The sequence below is a fragment of the Danio rerio genome, chromosome 13 (assembly GCF_052040795.2).
Source record: "Danio rerio strain M-AB ecotype USA chromosome 13, GRCz13ab, whole genome shotgun sequence".
NCBI lineage: Eukaryota > Metazoa > Chordata > Actinopteri > Cypriniformes > Danionidae > Danio > Danio rerio.
In genome coordinates this window covers 12,571,876-12,594,700 of record NC_141033.1, presented here as the reverse complement: position 1 = coordinate 12,594,700, position 22,825 = coordinate 12,571,876, and the positions used below count along the sequence as shown (strand labels likewise).

General features: G+C 35.7%; 1 protein-coding gene across 2 annotated transcripts; it reads right to left on the bottom strand.

Moving 5' to 3' along the window:
- Positions 1–928: 928 nt before the first annotated feature.
- Positions 929–22,489, bottom strand: dapp1 (dual adaptor of phosphotyrosine and 3-phosphoinositides). 2 transcript variants are annotated; one of them, XR_015505127.1, is made up of 9 exons: positions 22,340–22,489; positions 19,472–19,594; positions 14,084–14,217; positions 13,865–13,995; positions 7,573–7,620; positions 7,250–7,312; positions 7,089–7,174; positions 3,634–4,622; positions 929–2,812 (listed from the first exon to the last, which is right to left on the bottom strand). XR_015505127.1 is itself a non-coding variant. In NM_001017691.1 (9 exon segments), coding segments are annotated over 9 exon segments (753 nt in total). In that variant the 5' UTR covers positions 22,396–22,471; the 3' UTR covers positions 929–1,616.
- Positions 22,490–22,825: the final 336 nt, after the last annotated feature.

The window sequence follows — 22,825 nt, the reverse complement described above, 5'->3', positions numbered from 1 at the left end:
ATTTATTATAAATAGGACTGGCAACAAGTAGGACATCATACGCCATCATACTGAACAGGAAAAGTACTCCAATTTCCACTTTGTTGTATTTACTCACGTAATCACACACAAAGAATTTAAAATGTGCTTTAAATAAAGACTGACAGGAAACTTAGTCATTGTGACATCATATTATATTAATATATGATTTAAACTTGACTTCTGGTGATTGCCTATAGGCTACAAAATTAATTACAGATATGATTCAGATTATCTTAATGAACAAACTATATAAGAATCATAAACAGTTTTTGAGACTATGTATATACCAGAATCAGAGAGTGAAACCTTTTTAAGACACTTTCCATACATTTTAAGACCTTATAAACACTTTTCAACCGGAAACACTGGCGAGATTTTAACTGTGTATTTACTAAATATTAATGTATAAAACTACTCCAAAATTAAAACATTATTCATATACTGAATAAAAATCTATTAAATCTAGCTAATTCATAATATGCAATGCAGAATAATAGTGTTGCCTTGGTTACTGCAGTAAATAAAGCAGCATGATGTCAAATCTAGTAGGATTACATTGATTTCATAAACCAAACAGCATACTGATGTTCGCAGATTTAATTAAGGCAAACAACAATACATGACGTAATCAAAAATGATATAAAATTTAATACCTTGCAAAATACTTTTTAAGGGGCTTAAATTTCTTTACATTGATTTAACAACTTTTAATACTTTTTAAGACACCACAGCCCCCCCTTTTATTGGCTGCAGAGCTTATTTTCTGCAAAAATGCCAGTGGGAATATTTTAAAGGCAGAGCCAGACAGAATCTGCCAAAAATGTCTGCGCACAAGTTTAGCAAAAATCTGCAGAATGATTTTGGGAGCATAGTAACTAAAAACCTAAACCATCAAATACAAAACCAATCACTTTTTAGCTTTTATTTAATGTTTACAATGCAAATACAATTAGATCCGCTTGTTTGGTAAACGCAAGTCCTTCTAACAGTATAATATAGCTGCTAAAAGACAGAAAATCGTACTTAACAAACTCTATTATAGACAAAACATTTAAACATTTGCATATTTTTCAATCATACTGCTGAAATGAATATAAAAACTGAATAAATATATATTTACACACATTTACACTAGTAAATAAAGACTTGATGGGATCTGCAGATATTTCTGCGCAGATTCTATATGGATTTACTTACAGATGTTGTTTCAGTGAAACCAAGAGTGATGGACACTTCCAGTATGGCTTAAAAATGCATCATCATTATAAGGTCTTATTCTAAAAGCATTGTTACTTCCGATGTACTGTATATATTAAGGGTTTATGTAGATATGTTTGGTAGCAGACACTTATTAAAGGAACAATTATCTTCATGCTGCAAATATATCTTGGGTTGGAGAAGAAGAAAAAAATTCAGTATCCATAAACACAAACAAAAACCTTCTGTCAGTTAGACTGCCAACACAGCTTCCAGACTCTTTATAACTGCTCCATTGGAGATCACAGGGCATCAGATGCAGTTGTTGTATCTTGTGTAATCACAAACACAACTGAACATGACTCTTATTTTGCTCCAGTTTTTCTTCTTGGTGAACATCATCTACCTTTCTTTACCTGTGACTGGAAATACAAGAAGATGGAGGAACAGACAAGAAAGAGAGATGTTTATAATTAATACTATAAACCTGCTTGCTTGGTTTAAATCATAGGTCTCAAACTAGATTCCTGGAGGGCCGCAGCTCTGCACAGTTTTGCTCCAACACTAATCAAACACAGTTGATCCAACTAATCTTCTTTGTTTAATGGCAGTCAGCAACCAACGTTAAGGTGCATTACCGAGTCTGAGTCAACTACCTCCCAAATAACACACACAAACAACTCTCATCTTTTAAATTCTGTTAATTAGCCCAGTTCTTCTTAGATGATTTAATAAACTTTCATTGTTATGTCCCCAAAGTATACAGTTGAAACCAAACGTTTACAAACACTGTATAAAAAGGCACATGACCAGTTAAAAAAAGTCTGATGTTAATGTGACTAAACTTGTTCTCTTTTAGGTAAGTTAGGATTGTCACATTTGTTTCTTTTATGCTTAATAGTAGAATAGTGAGAGATATTTTTGAGAAATTGTTATAACTTTCTTGAAAATCAAGTTTACATACAACAAGAATATTATGCCTCTGAAAAAGCTCAGATGATGGTTTCAAGTTTTTGGATGTTTCTGATTGGCTAATTGACAACATTTGAGTTAATTGGAGGCACAACTGTAGAATAGTATTTAGGAAAACCTCAAGCACACTGCTTCCTTGTGTGACAACATGAGAAAATCAACAAGCCAGAATCAACAAAAAAGCCAGATTAGAATTTGCTAAATTACACTGGGAAAAAGAATAATTTTTAGAGAGACATGTACTGTGGTCTGATGGAACTAAGATTGAACTGTTTGGCCATAATGACCAGTGTTACATTTGGGGAACAAAGGAAAAGCTTACAAGCCTAGGAAAACCATCCTAACTGTGAAGTATGGGGGCGGCAGCATCATGTTGTGGAGCTGTTTTTCTGCAGGAGGTACTGGTTCACTTCATAGCATAGACGGCATCATGAAGAAGAACATTATGTAGAAATGCTGAAGCAACATCTCAAGACAACAGCCAGGAAATTAAAACTTGGCCACAAATGGGTCTTTCAAACTGACCATGACCCTAAGCATACTGCCAAATTAGTTAAAATGTGCCTTAAGGTCAACAGAGTGAATGTTTTGGAGTGGCCATCACAAAGCCCTGACCTCAATCCTCATCAATTTACCTGGGGGCCGCAGGAGGCAAAGTCTGGGTGAGGCTGGGCCGCATAAGGGATCAAATGTCATTATTAACAGTTTTAATTATTTCTTCTGAACATGAAGTGTCCTGAACATTAATAGAACATTGAGTGAAGATTATGAACAGTTCTTCTGAACATGGCATCTTTTGCCTACTTCTTGCTGCCAGAGACTTGACAGCGCTTCTTCTCACAAATCTGAACCACATTTGGCTTTAGAGCGGAAGCAGTTGAGACCCTCAGTATGGCTTGAAGATGATCATCATTAAGTCTAGACCTGTACTTTGACTTATTGAAATCCTAGGGAAAAAAGTGGGGGAACTCACTCCAAACTTCCATTCCCTCACCTAAAAAAAGGCGTATATATGTATAAATAAAACACCCCCACCCCACTCCAGTCACATCAGTCTGTACCAGTCTGTATCTACCTATAATATATATAAGATGCAGGCTGTAGCTAGGTAGGTGGCAGGCTGCAGATAGGTAGCTAAGTGGCAGGCAGGGGCGGGAACAGCTTATCTTGGTTCTGGCCGGCGCGAGTTCCCTCCTAAACACTTCCCGCCCGTCACAGCGTCTAACAAAGGGGCAGGGTGCGTGGTGACGTCACCGGCATCCCTGCCCCTTTGTTTACACGGCTGGCGGGGAATGCCAGTGACCGCTGTGTACGGATAGAATCAGCGGAGCGGGGAGCGCTCTCTCTCCCCGCTCCTCTGATTCTGTCAGTGTACAGCGGTCAGCGCGGGCCACAAAATATTGCACTGAGGGCCGCAAATGGCCGCGAGTTTGAGACCCCTGCTCTAGACAATGTGTGGACAGTGTTGAAAAAGCTTGTGCGAGCCAGACAGCCAACAAATCTGACTCAGTTAAACCAAATCTGTCAGGAGGAGTGGGCCAAAATTCCTTCAAACTATTGTGAGAAGCTTGTCGAAGGATACCCAAAACATTTGACCAAAGTTATACAGTTTAAAAGCGAAGCTAAAAAAATACCAAGGAATGTATTGAAACTTTTGACAGATCTTAGCTAAACAGATCTTTTATTCCCGGTTGCTTTGCTCACGTCCTGTCCTGTGAATATGATTATATGCGTTGACAGAGACGCAACTGTCAATCAATTCTGTGGGCGGGGAAACTACACTCCTACAGCACGTTGCGGTGAACCTCAAAATGGGAGGGATTTGGATCCTATTATTTCATCAGTAAATTCGGATAAAGAGACTTATTGTGTTTATATCACTCCTAAATGTGGACACACTATACCTACACACAGTTCTGTCCAAACTCAAAAATGATTTTTGAAATAGGTACCTTTTAAGTATTAACTTATATTTTATAGGTATTAATATCTCATGATGAACTGTTAGTGTCTGAAGAATCTAATTAATAAGACCACTACCCAAAAAGTCTATGTTGTTTTAATGCTTTAATGCATGCTAACAATACTAGAATGTTAAATACATTACATACAGATTTAATGTTAAAATGGCCTGGTATATGTCCAGCATATGGGTGATGCCTGGACATTCACTATCAGTAAAGTTCTCTTGAGGTATTACAATTTGTTTTTAATACTAAACGAAGAACTAACAAGAACTCCACTTGAATAGAAATAATTGACACTACTTGAAATGTTAAACATTATGTATATATTGATTGTTCATAGTGGATTTTTTGTATGGCTAACTTCAGGTTCCTCTTACCAGTTTCCATCGTAGTATTTTAATCCATTCATCTGCTTCGGCTCCGGATTTTGCACACAAATAAAAGGTTCTCTCAGGAAACACCAGACTACAGGAAGAAGACAAAGGAAAAACAAAAGTTTAATGAAGAATCCTCAATAAATAGTGAAGTAAAACATGAAATTGAGCGTCGGAAAATATGTGGGCAGGAGGAAGTCCATGTATAGCAGTTCCTGACTGTACTTCCTCTTTTTCTGAGCATCACTTACATTTAGGAAAATCAGATAGACCGATGTTAACTGCACAATATTTATGACTGCCATTTACGTCCTATTACATATTATGACTGTCATTACATCCTACTTATATCCTGTAATTATATCTTTGTCATTGTACAGTATACGTTTTACTTTGTTTCATTTAATTAATATTGAAAGCATCAACTTCCACTCTTCAATTCAACACATGTTTTCAGTTGCCAAAAATAGGCTGTTATTTTCTGCTTGGACAACTGCAGAAGTTTCAGATGTAAAAACAAACAGGACATCTCTCACAACACAAAAAGCCTTGCTGCATTTACACTGCAGATCAGAATGATCAATTCCGAATCTGCGACTGTATCCGATTGTTTTGATGACCTGCTTACATCTTCTTTTAAAAGTGACTCGTATCTGATTGTCTGTATTTACACAGCACACGCCAAAGATGCAATGAGCAAGAAAAACAGAGCTGGGCTTACTTACTGTTTGCTGGGTTTATTTTTTTTTATTGTTTTTGACAAGTTGTTTGACTAAAGTTTATGCGAGAAAAATTCTCATTTGGCCGTCTTCTTTTAATCTAAGCCTTTTTAAACCAGTAAGCATCTTAATGTAATGTCCATAGTGTAATTTATGCAAGTAATGTATGCAACAGTTTGTTTATATTGGTTTTGTGGCAGATGTTGCACTCTCTCGCTCTCTTTCTGCCTAAATACTTGTGCTACATGACCATATAAAAGCTTTTTTAGTCCTCGTGTATGAGATTTATGGTTTGCGACTCTGCTGAAGTCTGTTCCGAAATGAAAGCGTCAGAGTTGACGTCATTCGCTACGGTTTTTAATCTAGCGTGACTCGCATTGACAGGTGAAAATCTGATCTATCAGTGTAGAAAATCTTTGTGACGTGTAGAAAATCGTTGTGGCTGCGTGTAAATGTGAGTTATGTTTTCTTGTAGTGTTTATTTATGAAGTATTGTTTTGTATATGCAGTTTTTCCTTGCTTATTTATGGAGTTTTGTTAATTGATTTATTTGTTTGGTCTTTATGTATTTATGATTTAGAAACCAGCCTTATACCATGTGGAGAGTATGTACTGGCATTGGTAAATAAACCCCAAAGAAATGGATCTTGCTTCAAGTGTTTTGACTGACACTCCATTGTGATACTCCCCCTACGAGTCAGCATTACCTTCCTAATTTCTTACAATCTGCTTTCACTGCAGATATGAGGGCACGGATTTGATTCATATTAGATAAATTCCCACATACTGTATGAACAAGGCCTGAAACTGGTTTGAGTAAATCAGAATCCGTGTGATTTGTTTTTTGCTATGTACAGTTGAAGTCAGAGTTATTAGCCCCCCCTGAATTATTAGCCCCCCTGTTAATTTTTTTCCCGTGTGTGTGCGTGCGTGCAGGCGTGCAACTAATTTCTAATAACTGAAATAATATAATAATAATAATAATATTTTACTAGATATTTTTCAAGACACTTCAATACAGCTTAAAGTGACATTCAAAGGATTAATTAGGTTAACTAGGCAGGATTGGGTAATTAGGCAAGTTATTGTATAACGATGGTTTGTTCTGTAGACTGTCAAAAAATTAGCTTAAAAGGGATTTTTTTTACCTTAAAATGGTTAATAAAAAATTAAAAACTGCTTTTATTCTAGCCAAAATTCCACGAATGAGACTTTCTCCTATTATCAAACATACTGTGAAAATTTTCTTGCTCTGTTAAACATCATTTGAGAAATATGAAAGAGAAATTCAAAAGGGGGCTAATAATTTCTGACTTCAACTGTACATGGGCCATATCTGATCTGTGCCACATGAGTACAAAATCGGAATTGAGTCATTTGAATCATGCAGTGTAAATGCAGCCAGATAAGTGTGTTGAAGTAGAGATGGGAGTAAACTGTGCAGGGCTGCGGCCCTCCAGGAACTGAGTTTGACATCCCTGATCTATGATCCGCAGCAATGTGATAGCTTGTCTGTTTTAAGCATCTGTTTATTTCAGCAAGCAGAATCTGCAGCTTGTATTTAAAGAAGTTGAAATGGATCAATTTAAATATCCCTTTTTACACACACCTGATGCTATCAAAAGTACAATCATCAAGTAACAATAGAGTCAACTTTGTTCATTTAAAGAGTTCTTCTTCACCAGAAAATACAGCTAATTATAATTTCTCTACCAAACAAAATGAAAGCATGTTTACTAAAATTTCGCCAATCTCGGATACTCAATATGTAAAACATGATTATGGAGATAATACAGAGCTCTGATATCTCAAATGTAGGTCTATGATAAATGTCTTACCAGAAGCAGTTGACCCTCTCCTGACTGTAATCAAACTGGACAGCAGAGCACTCCGTCAGGTCCAGGGTCCGAATCGGCTCCACAAACTAAAAAGAGTTTTCTGTGAGATAAAAAATTCTTACCTAATTATAAATCTTACTTTATATAGTACATGCACCTACCATTTTGTCCTTGAAATATTTCAGTTCATATCTATTCAGTGTGAACCATCTCTGCTTCCAGTTCTGCCCAGAAAGCAAATAAAGAAGAATCCAGTCAGCTAACATGTTTATTTAGATCCAGTCTAACCCAGTCACTATTTGCCTTAATAGCTTGAAACTGGCATTCACTGCTAGACGTGATTAGAAATTATAATAACTGTCAATACACTGGATAGACCAAGATTACTCATTGATACCTTAGGGGAAAAATGACTAGGCATCACAGCACAATAAGAACAGAAGAATAATACAGTATATAGTAACACACTTATAGCACAGCTTACCTTGACAAATGCTCCTTGCTTAACCAGATAACCTTCTTTAGTTCCGAGCTGTTGACAACATAAACCCACATTAAAAAATTTCAGAAGAAGAGACAGTACTACTTAGAGATAAATACAGAGATAAATGCCACTCATTGCATGCAAATATTTGTTTTTAACCAGATATTGAGCTAATAGTTGATTTCTGATGAACGTTGTTTCGAAAGTTGAGTCTGATAAAATAGCAGCAAATAATGATGAAAATGCAGCCAGATTAAATATAAGAGAAAAATGTGTCACTTTAAAAAAAAAAAAAAAAAAACATCTCAACAATTAAACGAGTGTTCCAAAGGGCCACCAACCTGATTTCATCAAGTTGGACATGTTGTTGGATTAACATCTACGTTGATCCTGGAACAACATTCCCATCAGCCAATCAGAATTAAGGGATACGTTTATAGTTTAAGCTCAGGTTTATGCACTTCTACATTATTGTTATCCAACTATTATTAACTGTGATTTTGGGAATAATTTACGGTTATTGTTGGGTTTAGGGCTAGAGTTTAGGTGTGGATTACATTTTTGAACAAAAATTATGTTCCAGGATCAACGTAGATGTTAATATGCAAATATTGGAAACACATAATAGTGAAACCATTATTTCAACATGATTATATGTAGAGGAGATTAAAATAACATCAAAACATATACGTTTTTATCGTGTCAGGTTTAAGATCAATGATCTCAAATAAGAACAAATAAGAACAAATGATATTAGTAATCAGTCAATCATGAGCTTCCAGCTGTGTGTGTGTGTGTAAATAGGGAGAACCAGGAGGTGGTAGTTTGAGCATTTGATTTGTCATTTAATTATTACAGGATTTTACTGAGTTATTAATGAAAATTAAATATCCAATACATTTGATTTCTCATTTATGAATGCATTTTGATTTATTATTTGATTGTTTGAGTGTTTAATTTTATATTTTGGGTAGTTGTTTTGAAAGTTCAATTTATTTTTAGATTTTTTAGACATTTAAATTTTTCTTTTTTGTTAGGAAAACACTTTCATACATATACATAACAGTTAAATACAAATTAAGAGTCCACATGCTCTTAAGAAATAGAAGTGTTTCTATTTGTAGAGCGAATTAAGTAAATGTAATATGAAAAATTCACATTAAAAGGCTTTCTGCAGCTGTGAAAAAGATAAACATAAATGAATAAAAATCTCAAATTACATCAGCTTTATTGCAGTAGTATTTTGTTTTTGTTTTTTAATAATAATGACATCAATTTTATTATTGGTGTTACTATTATTTTTGTCGTTGTTGTTAGGTTTAGAAATACTGCAACCTTTATTTTTACAAGTGAGGTAAAGTAACAAGTTGGTAAAAACTTTTATTGGGTAAACTTGCAAAGGTTTGCTCACAAAACTGATCTTTTTAATGCAATGAAGAAAATGTTGAATTAGTAAACGTGGTAAATGTAGTTGTACAGCCATTTTTTCTGATTTTTGCCAAACAAACAAAAAAAGTCCCATGTAACTTTTTTCAAGTTGGATTTTTTTACAGTGTTTCAAGATTCAAAGGGCAACTGAGATTTTTTTTCTTTGTTCAGAACTGCTGGAATGAACAGAATGTTAAACATTCACTGTTTAGTTTTTTCACTTGCACGTTTCTGAAACATTCTTACAGTTTACCTCTGAATTGCTGAAGAGCTCATAGATTATTTAACATTCAATAAATCTTAACTAATCTAAATTATTTGGTTAATACGTCTCATCTATGGGGGTGTTGAGAAAGGAAGTTTCACAAACTAATTCTGAGAGGAGCACGTGATATGAAAGATCGCAGCTGGTCTCTCATCAACATTGGCAAACCAATCGGATTAACTCTAGCATTACTCACTTATCTTTGTTTTTTGAAGAATCCACCCATCTACCCTATCTCATTCTTTGCTTTTTTACCAGGGTGAACGCTCGAGAACTACCTGATCTCGAACCCCCTTACATGCTCATTGACCGGGCAGGAGCCCCTCTCCTAGGACAGCATGACAAACCTGCTATTATTATCAGACAATATCCATGTGTGAACTCTTGAAATAAGTTGACAGCGTTAGCTGAACTTTAGCTGAATTACAAACTTCTTTTTTTATTAATAAGCCTGGAGGTGGAGAATAATTAGTCAAAATGGTCATTAAACACCAATCACGTGTTTCTGCTGCACTCATGAATCAAATGGCCGAATTGCGTTTGTACTTTGTATTACTCTTTACAGACTGCAAAAAATGGGAAGTTGGAAGTAAATAATTTATTCATTTACTCATGAGGGAAGATCAATTGTGTAACTAAACTGTTCAAATTCATTCAACTTTTCTTTTAAATAATTAGAGAGAAGAGTTGCAGTGATCAAATAGAAAATTTGCCAAAATATATATTTAGCTCTACCCACACCTAAAAAAATCACCAGAAATAGGTGTTGTATACACAAAAAAAAAAAACTGTGCATATATGCATATTTTCCATTTAAATGAGAGAATCAACAGTTAAATCAGTTATGTCTATCCATCATTGTGAGGTTGATTGTGCCAATTGGGATGCCTTAAAGTTTTTTCTCTTTAAAGTAATGCCTTGTACCTTGTGTTTTTGTCCAATGTCCTCTTGCTTTTTATGCTTTGATTTAAAGGTGGTAATGCTGTGTTTATAAAGCTCTGATACACTTTGTAGCTGTTGGTTTTGATTTATGTCTAATAAATAAGTGAAAAATAATCATTCATATTGAAAAATAATAGAAACTCTTTGTATGTATTCTATAAGTCATATTTTAATAATCATTATTATAAGAACAAGAACAGTAATCAACAATATGTATTTTTGTCAGTACACAACAGCCCTATCCTGTTATAAATTCCTCCTTATTTTTTCAACATTTCTATAGCTTATTTAGTCTACTTTGCACATGTTTAAAAACCCTGTATCTATGAGCAGCACAATTAAACAATGTGGCAATGGTGCACAAAATAAGTCTGCCTCAACCCAACTTCCACTCCAAATTGTGTGTTAAATCTCATTTCCCAAAAGTACTAAATGATTATAGAAAAGTCAGCAGTTTTGTTGCCTCAGCACGATTGACAATGGGGTGTCTCAGCTGTTATGATAGCCATGGACCAACTTCATTTACTTTAAAGGTTTGCGTTTAAGAATGATTAGGGTTCATTCTGACTCAGCTAAACATAGGGGATTGCCATGTACTGAACTTTGAGTCTGCTAAGCTGAATAAACTTCTTCACAGAGATCTTCAAGACATCCTCATAATTTTCTTACAATACATATGCTAGATGCAGCTTGTTTCAACTTAAAATACTTGATTAAATTTAAGTTTAAGATGAGATACATTTAATGTCAAATATATCTTTTAATTGCCCTCATGCAGTCCATGGGGTCTCAAAAAGTCTTAAAATTACTTTAAAAAGGTCTTAAAAGTCTTAGGGTTCTATTTTAGTGATCTAGGCGCAAAGTCTAGTTAGCGCCACGGCACATGGTCTAACTGGGTTGTGCTTATTCTCTTAGGGCCCTATCATACACCTGGTGCAATAAGGCGCAAGACGTGTTTCCACGAAGTGTTGCTAGTTTCAGACCAAAGCAACCCTAATTTTCCTGTTTCCCGCTATGTTGTATAAATAGCAAATCTATTTCCACCACTTTGTGGACTCATGAGTGTTTCAGTCTAGAAAAGAGGTGTGTTTAGCGCATTATTGGTGCGTAGCTATTTTGAGGAATGAAAATAGACTGCTCAATAGACCAGATGAAAGCAGTTCTAAAGTCCAGCGCAGAGCACATCAGTTGTACGCCTTGCTTACACATTGCTTAATACATACAGGATGTTTGTTCACTATAAGTTGCTTTTGTAAATTCTTTTTATCATTAGTATTATTTATTATATGCATATTTATATTTGCTTAGATTTGCCCACCTGTCAGGTTTTGGACAATATGGGGCACAGGACGTGTCTTTGGATATAACTCAGTTTTTTGACCACACTTCGTTATTTTTGTCCATTTATTCGTTTGCTAGAAATAAGAACTGAATTTAGAAACAGTTTTGAAACAAATCTTTGCACTTAACAAACTAAGTTAATTATGTAGGCTAATGCATGTCTTCAGTGGAGAGCATACGATACCATTTCATTATCCACGAAAGAGAGAAAGTGAAAGTAAAGGCCAAATGAAGGAGGCTTATTTTTTATGCAATATGTTTAACTTTTTCTTCACTGTTTTAAAGTGTTCAGTTTTTCCACTTACAAAGTCTGCCATGTAAATAGCAAATGCGCCATAGAGCGACGCAATTGACTCTTAAATGAAATGGGAGATGAGACTCTGATTGGTTTATTCTCAAAACACACCAGTTATACCATGCGCGGGGCGCAGAGCATATTTTTTCCAGCATTTAAAATACCAAAAATGGATTAGGACACGCCCATAATGCTTTTGTGCCCTGCACTTTGCGCCTAGACCGTTAAAATAGAGCCCATTATGAGTTATAAGTGTGTTTTTAGCATAACATGCTTTAAACCAATTAGAGTCTCATCTCCCATTCCCTTTAAGAGTCAGTTGCGTCGTACCATGGCGCATTCGCTATTTACATAGCAGACTTTGCTAGTTGAAAAACTGAATGCTTCAGTAGCGAGAAAACAGTTAAATAGACCATCTGCAGCGCAAGGATAAAGAATGAGCCTCCTCCATTCAGCATCTTTACTTTTTCTTTCTTTTACTCCTTTACTTTCGTAAATGAGGAAACTATGTTGTACGCACTCCAATAAAGACATCCATTAGCCTACATATTTAATTTCATTTGTTAAGAGCAAAGATTTGTTTCAAAACTTAATTCAGTTTTAATTTCTAGCAAATGAATAAATGAACAATAATAACGAAGTCTGGTCAAAAAACTGAGTTATATCCAAACACACTTCCAATTCTTATGCCCCATAAGGTGACGCATACAATTCTAAAACCCAACAGGTGGACAAATCTAAACTTGTTTTTATTAAAACAAATATAAATATGCATATAATAAGTAATACTCATAATATTGATAACATCAGAATAAAAATGCTAATTTATTTATTTGTTTATTTTTAATTTTTAAACAGGAAAAGATTAAAAGATAATCGGGCCTGACTCAGCATGAATGCTGTTTTTCAGCAGGTTTAACTGCTGTTTTAATAAAAACAGACAGACATCTCATCCATCAACACAGTACAAAAATCACCAAACATATAAAATAAATAAAAGCAGGCTACTATCTCAGTGGCTACAGCGATAGTTGACCATCAGATGACGAGCATGTCATGAATAAACTGAAAAACGACCCCCGGACATGAAGGTTTTTTATTTTACAAAATAATTTTTGTAACATTTTAATCCTTTATTTTTTTTTCATAGATTTTTTTTTGTGCATTGCTATACATCCTGCGTGTATTAAGTACACACTGTGTCTGACTTTAGACAAGCTTTTAGTTGGTCAACGGTGCAGTCTATATCAGTTTCTCAAAATAGCAACGCATCAACAATGCACCTTAACACACCCATGAGTCCACAAAGTGGCACAAATGGATTTGCTATTTAAACAAAGTGGCGCTAAACAGGAAAATTAGGGTTGTGCTGATCTGAAAATAGCAACAAATCGTGCCAAACACGTCTTGCGCCTTATTGCGCTGGGTGTATAAGAGGGCCCTTAAATTCACTCATAGGTGAGTGAGGTTAGTAATTTAAACTGGCCTTTTTTCCTAAGTTCCAACAATCCATCTCAAATCTTTTAACAGAGGCAAAATGTATGAACTCTATTTACCAATATGGGTTAATTCGCTTTCTCACAATAACGTTTGTTTAACAGTTGTTTAACAATAACAGTTGAGTAACATGTATTTGTAACTACCTGGTGAGGTCACGGACATGGACAGACTGTTATGCATCGATTTAAGTTAATATAATATATAGGAAAATTATCCTAATTAAAAGTATATGTGTTTATAACTTTAGTGTGCTTGTTTAACACATTTAAAATATGTCTAAGAAATAACTACATATGATTTTTTTTAATGGGGCAAGTAAAAAACTTTTCCACAGGCCATGAGAAAAAAACTTTAAGTCTGAAATTTAATTCCAACTGGTCTTAAAGTCTTAAATCTGACTTGGTGAAATCTGCAGAAACCCTGTCATGAATACAGAAAATGCAGCTGGACTTCAACTGCAGGCTGCAGATTATTTTCTGCTGCTGATTCATGTGTATTGGTATGCTTTGAATTTGACTTACTGCTGGAGCATTAGGCACCAGGTCATTCTCATGTCGGCCAGTCTGCATGGCAGTATGCACACACACCGTCTCATAAATCGATGGCTCTTCCACTTGCCGTGGATATGGGAACCGCAGCACTATCAGATTTCCTTTGGTTGCAGGAGTGAAAAAGAAAACAAGGTCACTATGCCACTGAAAAGCAGTGCTGAGTTTGTAAATTAAAAGCGCACCACCAACCTGTCTCGCTGCCTAGCAAGGGCTGATTGGCTAGGTGACTGCAAAAATCTTGTAGGGAAGGAAATTCATTGAAGCCAAAGGAATATCTGCCAAACTGCCGGCGAACATGAAAGTGTTTCACTGAATCCTTTGCTCTGAAAAAAGCGTGGACATGAAAAACAAATCAATCTGTCACAGAGATGTGAGATGGGCTTTGTGAGTCAGCTTCCGATTTATACCTTCCACAGAGAGAGTAACAATGTCATTTTAAAGATGCAAGGCAACAGTGAGCATCACAACTGACGCTTATAAGAGAAAAGGGAACTGAAAAACTTGTAAACCAAAAAGTCTCAGAATTTAAGAGAAACGGAAAAAAGGGGGCTAAGAGAAAAAGCACATTGGTCCATCGTTTGACTTTGGTTTACTAAATAAAAGGTCAAAAGAACATGACACATCTTATGGTGACATCCTACATTGTTACAAAAAAAAAAGTTCAGATACAGTGGGTACGAAAAGTATTCAGACCCCCTTAAATTTTTCACTCTTTCTTATTTCTTATACACAGCACCCCATATTGACAGAAAAATACTGAATTGTTGACGTTTTTGCAGTTTTTTATTTTTATATTTTTACTTAGTTTTTATTGATTTTTCAGGAACATATAACCAGTGGGAACAAAACAAACAAATAAAAAAATACATCGATACATAAATATACATATGTATACACATTTATATAGGCAAATACATCCATTCCACGCATGTGTATCTATATACATACATGCATACAAATATTAAATTAACCTCATCAAAATAAATAAATACATATAAAATAAAATATAATTAGACTGCTAAACATATTTTTTAAATTGTACATAACTTCTAGAATTATGTAAATCTTCAATTATAAATAATTATATTGTTGTTGAGGAGAAAGCCAGCCATTTACTCCATTTCTTTCCAAAGGTCTCTAATTGTAATCGAAGTGCATGTGTCATTTTTTCCATATCCTTAACTTCTGCTATCATTTTGAACCATTCATCTTTAGATGGTGGCTCTTCTTTATACCATTTCTGGGTTATAGCTTTTTTACTTGTTGCCAAAAATATCTTAAATATATATTTATCTTTTTTTTTAAGATTAATCGGAGTATCTCCTAGATAAAGTACTTCAGATGATCTAGGAATACGAATATCAAAAATATCCTTGATGGCGGAGCGCACTATTTCCCAAAAACTATTCATTCTTGAGCACTGCCAGAATATATGCGCATGATGTGCCTCTTTTACCCCACAGTTCCTCCAACAAGGATGAGTAGTCCCCGTTTTTTATGATTTCATTTTTGGTGTAATAAAGAATCTAAATACATTTTTCCAACAAAACTCACGCCACATTCTTGAGCTTGTTGAGGTGTGCACATATTTTATCCCATTGGTCTTGATTCAGAATAATGCCCAATCATTTTCCCAATTTAAACTTATATAGTCTGTTGAGAGTCCTCTAGAATTAATTATTGCTCTATATATTTTAGAAATCCTTTTGACGTTTTTGCAGGTTTATTAAAAAAGAAAAACCATAATATCATATTTAGACCCTTTGCTGTGACACTCATAAATTTACCTCAGGTGCTGTCCATTTCTTCTGATCATCCTTGAAATGGTTCTATGCCTTCATTTGAGTGCAGCTGTGTTTGATTATACTGATTGGACTTAATTAGAAAAGTCACACACCTGTATACATAAGACCTTACAGCTCACAATGATTGTCAAAGCAAGTGTGAATCATGGAACTGCCAGAAGACCTCATAGACAGAATTGTAGGAAAGCATAGATCTGACCAAGGTTACATAACATTTCTGCTGCACTTAAGATTCTGAAGAGTACAGTGGCCTCATAACCCTAAATGGAAGACATTTTGGATGACCAGAGCCCTTCCTAGAGCTGGTCAAACTATCAGGGGTGAAGAGCCTTGGTGAGAGAGGTAAAGAAGAACCCAAAGATCACTATGGCTGAGCTCCAGAAATCCAATCGGGAGATGGGGGAAAGTTGTAGAAAGTCAACCATCACTGCAGTCCTGAAGAGTCAGGGCTTTATATAGAGTGTCCTGACAGAAGCCTTTCCCCTGTGCAAGAGACTTAAAAAAACACCTAAGACTCAAAGATGGGGAGAAATAAGATTATCTGGCCCGATAAGACCAATATAGACCTTTGTGGCCTTAATATTAAACAGTATGTGTAGAGCAAACTATACAGTCCCAACAACTGGTTGCAATCAAGGGAAAGATGCGGCCAGGTACAGGAATATACTGGATGAAAACCTTGGTTTACCTTCCAACAAGACATTGGATTCACAACAACTCTGTGACTGTTCTTGAATAGCCCAGCCAGAGCCCTGACTCAGGGTGCTTTCACACCTAGACTTTTGTTGTCTCGTTTGCCCAGTTAGCGCGGCCGGTTTGGCATATGTGAATCCAGCAATCGTGCTTGGCTCCGCGCCAAAACGATCGCTCTGAGATCGCCTGACTGAGGTGGTCTCGGCTCGAATAAAAAACGAACTCTGGAGCAGATTGATTGTAGTGAGAAAGCGATACGATCCGAGCCCGGCGATATCACAGTGTATTATGGATATGTAAAAGGCAGGCATAAACGGCTTTATGAACAGAGAATGATGAGTAGGGTGGGAGGTCATTCCTACCGGTAATTGTGCGTTTCATGTAAAATACGAAAGTGAAAGCATGCTGAACTATTAACCAGAGCTGTTTATGAGTTAGGAAAATAGACCGAACTGCAGTAGTTTATCTATTTCTATTTATAATGTAAAGCCTATGATGCATAAGCCAACTGCTGTGTATGAGATAATCTTACCCCTGCTCCACATTTAGTGATGGCATCTGTGGGTGTCACCATTCAAAATGAAAGCGCAGATTTTCGCTTATAACGTCTATTGCTCATCGTCATAAATTAAAATAAGGACGCATGACAGCTGAGCAGGACTCTGCTAAATGAACCTTGAAACTTTGACCAATGTGAGGAGAGTTTACTCACACGTGACTTGTTTTAGCTCTTTTGGTCCGTTTAGAAACTTTGCTGTGTGTAAGCGAACCGCACTAAGAACAAAGAGCAACATTGTAACAATTTTAATCCCTGTTTCGGAACAAATGAATCAATTCACAGGTGTGAAAGCACCTCAAACCCGTTTGAGCATCTCTGGAGAAACCCAAAATGGCTGTCCACCAACGTTTACCATCCAACCTGACAGAACTGGAGAGGATCTGCAAGAAGGAATGGCAGAGGATGCCCAAATCCAGGTGTGAAAAACTTGTTGCACCTTTCCTAAAAAGACTTGATATGTCTGTATTACATCAAAAGGGTAATTCTACCAAATACTGAGCAAAGGGTCTAATTACTATAGGACCATGTGATATTACAGTTTTTCTTTTTTAATAAATCTGCAAAAATGTCAACAATTCAGTGTTTTTCTGTCAATAAGGTGTGCTGTGTGTACATTGAGGAAAAAAATAAACTTGATTTTAGCAAATGGCTAAAATGTAACAAAAAGTGGAAAATTTAAAGGGGTCTGAATACTTTCTGTACCTACAGTATGTTTAGCTGAAGATATTACACATAGTATCCATTCAAAAATTCGCTAAGTAATTAAAAACAAAAATGTTTCAAATAATGTCTTTAATGAATGCCATTTTTGTGAATCAATTCAGGATTTATACAACAACAAAAATAAGCAGCATAAATGTTTTTCAAAATTGTTTATACACTGCAAAAAATGCTTTTCTTGCTTAGATTTTTTGTCTTATTTCTAGTCTAAATATCTAAAATTTCTTATATTAAGAAGCATTTTCTAGACAAGCAAAACAAATTGTCTTGTTTTGAGAAATAATATGCCAATATTAAGTGAGTTTTTCCGTAAAACAAGCAAAATAATCTGCCAATGGGGTAAGCAAATTAATCTTGTTTTTTCTTTTGACAAGATTATTTTGCTTACCCCATTGGCAGATTACTTTGCTTGTTTTACGGAAAAACTCACTTAATATTGGCATATTATTTCTCAAAACAAGACAGTATGTTTTGCTTGTCTAGAAAATTCTTCTCGATTTAGGAATTGTTACATATTTGGACTAGAAACAAGACAAAAAATCTAAGTAAGAAAAGCATTTTTTGCAGTGTATGCAATGATGCTTAAAGTCTGTGGAATCTATATTCACAGTGTTTATTTTGCTAGCGCACGTTGCTATTGTTAAGATGACCGATTAATCTGTGGAAAATAAACCACAATTGTTTTTTTTGGAAATCTTCAAATAGTCTGACCATTTGCTTTCATGTTTAAAGAGGAGGTCCTTTTACTGCCACAATATTATTAACCACAACCATTAGTTTGCTACAAGGGAATGATGTGCAAAATGAAAGTCAATATCTATTTTCACTTTGATGTACTGTACATGAGGGGCACAGTGGTTAGCACTGCCACCTCACAGCAAGAAGGTCACTGGTTCGAATCCCAGCTGGACCAGTAGTCATTTCTGTGTGGACTTTGCATGTTCTTGCATGTTCCCGTAGGTTTCCTCCAGGTGCTCCGGTTTTCCCCACAGTCCAAAGACGTGCGCTACAGGTGAATTGGGTAAACAAAATTGGCCTTAGTGTATGAGTGTATGTGTGGATGCGAGAATGTGTGGGTGTCACCCCAGTTATGTAAAACATATACCAAAATAGTTGGCGGTTTTTTCCACTCTGTCGATCCCTGATAAATAAGGGACTAAGCCAAAGAATAATGAATAAATGAATGAATTAATGTACAAAAATATACTTAAATAAATCACACAGACTTCACAGACCAAACCTACATATTAGATTGCATTTCATAGCTAAATGTGTACAACAAATACAGAGACGCCACATTCAAGCTCTAATAGATACTCTAAAATCTATATTATTGTTACTGTCCTACAATTTTGACATCAGCTGTAAAATCTGGACTGGACCATCCTGCTAATCAGAGCAGGCTCACACAATTGAAAGGGTTTGGAGATAATGAATCTTCAACTGACTCATTTGAAACACTGAGAAATTTATTGATGTGAAACGGATGATATAATTCACAATTTAATGGCACTTGTAATACTCCAAAACAAAAATTAAAACCCTCTTAAAAGTATAATGTGCGACTTTATTTGCTGTAAAAGATATTTTATATTCACTAAATGATAATACAACACTTTTAATATGTTTTGCCATGTACTGTTAAGGTAAATTGAATGTATTTTGGCAGAACTTTTTCTTCATCGACTGAATTGAGGACACACAATGAAAACGTTCAAGTATATTTTGTGCATTCTGCATACTGGACTTTTGTCTCAAAGCGATTCAGCTTAGGCGACATCCAAAGAGGACACTTCTTACCGTACAGACAAGGCGAAGCAGTCAACACCCTTGTTGCTGTTTCTGAGTAAAAAATTCCCATCCACCCCATTCGAAAGGAGAAGAGCTTCAGCTGCATGCCGGGACAAATCATAATGATACCAGCTACAGAGAAAGAAAGAGAGTAGACATTTTAACATAAAACCTTGCTTTAAGGTGTTATTTATGTCGGCATCCACATAACACAATATAACATTTCTCACACACACATACTGTACATCTGCTCATCTCTCAATACATTCATAGTTTAAAACCAGAGTAATTGTGAACATGTGCCTGAATTGTCATTACATAGTTTACGTTGATGAGCAAAGAGTACAATAGTTGAAACAGAATATTTCATTTTTAACGATACAGTAAACAATAAAATATTGCATAGAAAATGAAGTATAAAAAAGTCCACATTTATACATTATTTATACCTTCATAAAACCAGAAGCAACTGCTATTCATCGGATCATTGACAATTTTAATAGTATCTTATTTTTGTCTATTTGTTTTTTTGCATTGAGAATGTAATTTTGTCTGATCTCAATTCATGTGTTCATCTCAATTACTTTAATATATATGGATGTTTTATGTATGGCTGTAAAAATAGTATTTTCCATTGAAGATGTTTATTCGATTCTCGCTGTAATACAGAATCATCCTATTCACAAATAATACATTTGTCTTTTTGTTTGTTTATTGATATGTTAATTGATTGTATATTCACATTAACTGTATGACATTGTTGGTTAATTAAATTAAATTTCAATGTAAAAATAATCGGGCGACGCAGTGGCGCAGTAGGTAGTGCTGTCACCTTACAGCAAGAAGGTCGCTGGTTCGAGCCTCGGCTGGGTCAGTTTGCATGTTCTCCCAGCGTCCTCGTGGGTTTCCTCCGGGTGCTCCGGTTTTCCCCACAGTCCAAAGACATGTGGTACAGGTGAATTGGGTAGGCTAAATTGTCCATAGTGTATGAGTGTCAATAAGTGTGTGTGGATGTTTCCCAGTGATGGGTTGCGGCTGGAAGGGCATCCGCTGCATAAAAACGTGCTAAGTTGGCGGTTCATTACACTGTGGCGACCCCGGATTAATAAAGGGACTAAGCTGAAAAAAAAATGAATGAATGATTGTAAAAATAATACTTCAATTTGCTCTTGTTTTAAGCAGAAGCACACTTCCAGTGTTGTAGAAAACATGATTTAATGTCTTCATTTTGCCTCTCAAGTAATCGTATCTTGATTTGAGGACATAAATATTTATTTTGCAAAGCAATGTACTGAAGATCTACTTTTGCCAGCCTCCGATGAGTTTGTTCTGTTTTCACTTAAAAAAAATAAGTAAATACAATAAAATGACCTATGAGTGACATTACTAAAAGTTACATTACTAAACCTATACACAGGAGCCTGAGAAAACGCTTAAAGAAGAATATTTCAGATGGCACTGGAAAAAACTATCAAAAACTCAATCTGTTTTGAAAGAACTACAGGGTGACTAGGGCGAAAGAGTGGCGCAGTAGGTAGTGCTGTTGCCTCACAGCAAGAAGGTTGCTGGGTCACTGGTTCGAACCTCGGCTCAGTTGGTGTTTCTGTGGGTTTCTCCCTGCATTAGCGTGGGTTTCCTCCGGGTGCTCCGGTTTTCCCCAAAGTTCAAACACATGTGGCACAGGTGAATTGGGTAGGCTAAATTGTGTGTTTGTGTGGATGTTTCCTAGAGATGGATTGTGGCTGGAAGGGCATTTGCTGTGTAAAAATGTGCTGGATGACTTGGCGGTTCATTCTGCTGTGGCAATCCTGGATTAATAAATGGATTAAGCTGACAAGAAAATGAATGAATGAATAAAGGGTGAGTAAATTATGGCAAATTTTTCTGTTTTAGTAATAACTAATTTACTAGGCCTAGCGGAACAGGTGAATAAATAAAAAAACATTGGTCCTGTCTTCTTTAAAGTAATAAAAAACATGATAAGATTTATTTTTATTTCATATAAAAGCGTAATGGTTTATTGCAATTTGCAGGGGGACTAAACTCGGTCCTGGAGGGCAGATTTCCTGCAGTTTAGTTCCAACCCCAATTAGACGCACCTAACCCAGCAAATCAAGCTCATGTATACTGGAAACTTCTAGGCATGTGTGCTAAAGGAAGTTGTAGCTAAACTCTGCAGGCCACCAGGACTAAGTTCTGGCAACTGGTTTATCTAATGACATAACATTTAATGTGCTTATTGTTATCACGTGGAAAGTTAGAGAAATATTTCCTCGTTCTTTCACTGACGCGAACCTCAGCAATAAACCTACTGGTGTAACTTTACTAATTGATCTTTAAAACACGACTGTGCCTTTCATGTTTTTTGTTTTCCTCGTTTTTTTCTCCACAGGTGATTCAAGCTACTTACTATAGGCTATCGAGGGATGAACCAAGGCAACATACCTAGAAAGCTACTGAAACAAATTGAGGTAAGCTGGTTTTATATTCGCACAATTGTCAGTGACAACTTATGACTCGGTCTTTATATGGTTTATCACGCTACTTTGAATATTCGGTTTGGAGCTGCATGCAAATGACTTCAAAACAACAACATAGCTTTACTGTAAACAATGTACTTTGATAATCATTGGCCGCTAATATATTGCAAAGAATACTTTTCTGAAATTATATTATTAAGTCTAAATGTGGGGATAAAAACCAACCCAATCTAAAACAAGTTCATCAAGAGGAGTTAAAATAAGTTATATATATATATATATATATATATATATATATATATATATATATATATATATATATATATATATATATATATATATATATTATGAGTTTTGGTCAGTGTTTGACAAAATAAACTAAGTTTCACCAGCTCACCTCACAGCTTCCAGCTCGTCGATGTCCTCGCTGCTCCGTGTTGAACTGACGCTCATGCTTGCTCCCCGTCCCCGTCAATGAGAGAGAGAGAGAGAATCTGCCCGTCTAATCTCCGTTCAGGTCGAAGTCAAACAGTCTGCACGTAATGTTACAGTCAAAAGCGACAGCACAGGGAAGTCAGAAAGATCCGCCCATTGACTAATGTCATTATAAAATAGGGAAGAAGCGTGAGCTGATTTGCACTTGTTTTCATGGTACACTCACCACATCTCTTAACCATTCTCCACAGATTTCAGCAACGCGGCAAATTTTTTACTTACCTCATGACAAAACATACATGCATTTAATCAACATAACTACACAGAATATTGATGATAGTTTTTTTTTTTTTTACCCTGGAATGTTTTGAAGTACTAACATATTCACAACTTGTTACACAGACAAAAACACAATAACCATAAGCAGGTGAGACATACAGTAGCTATG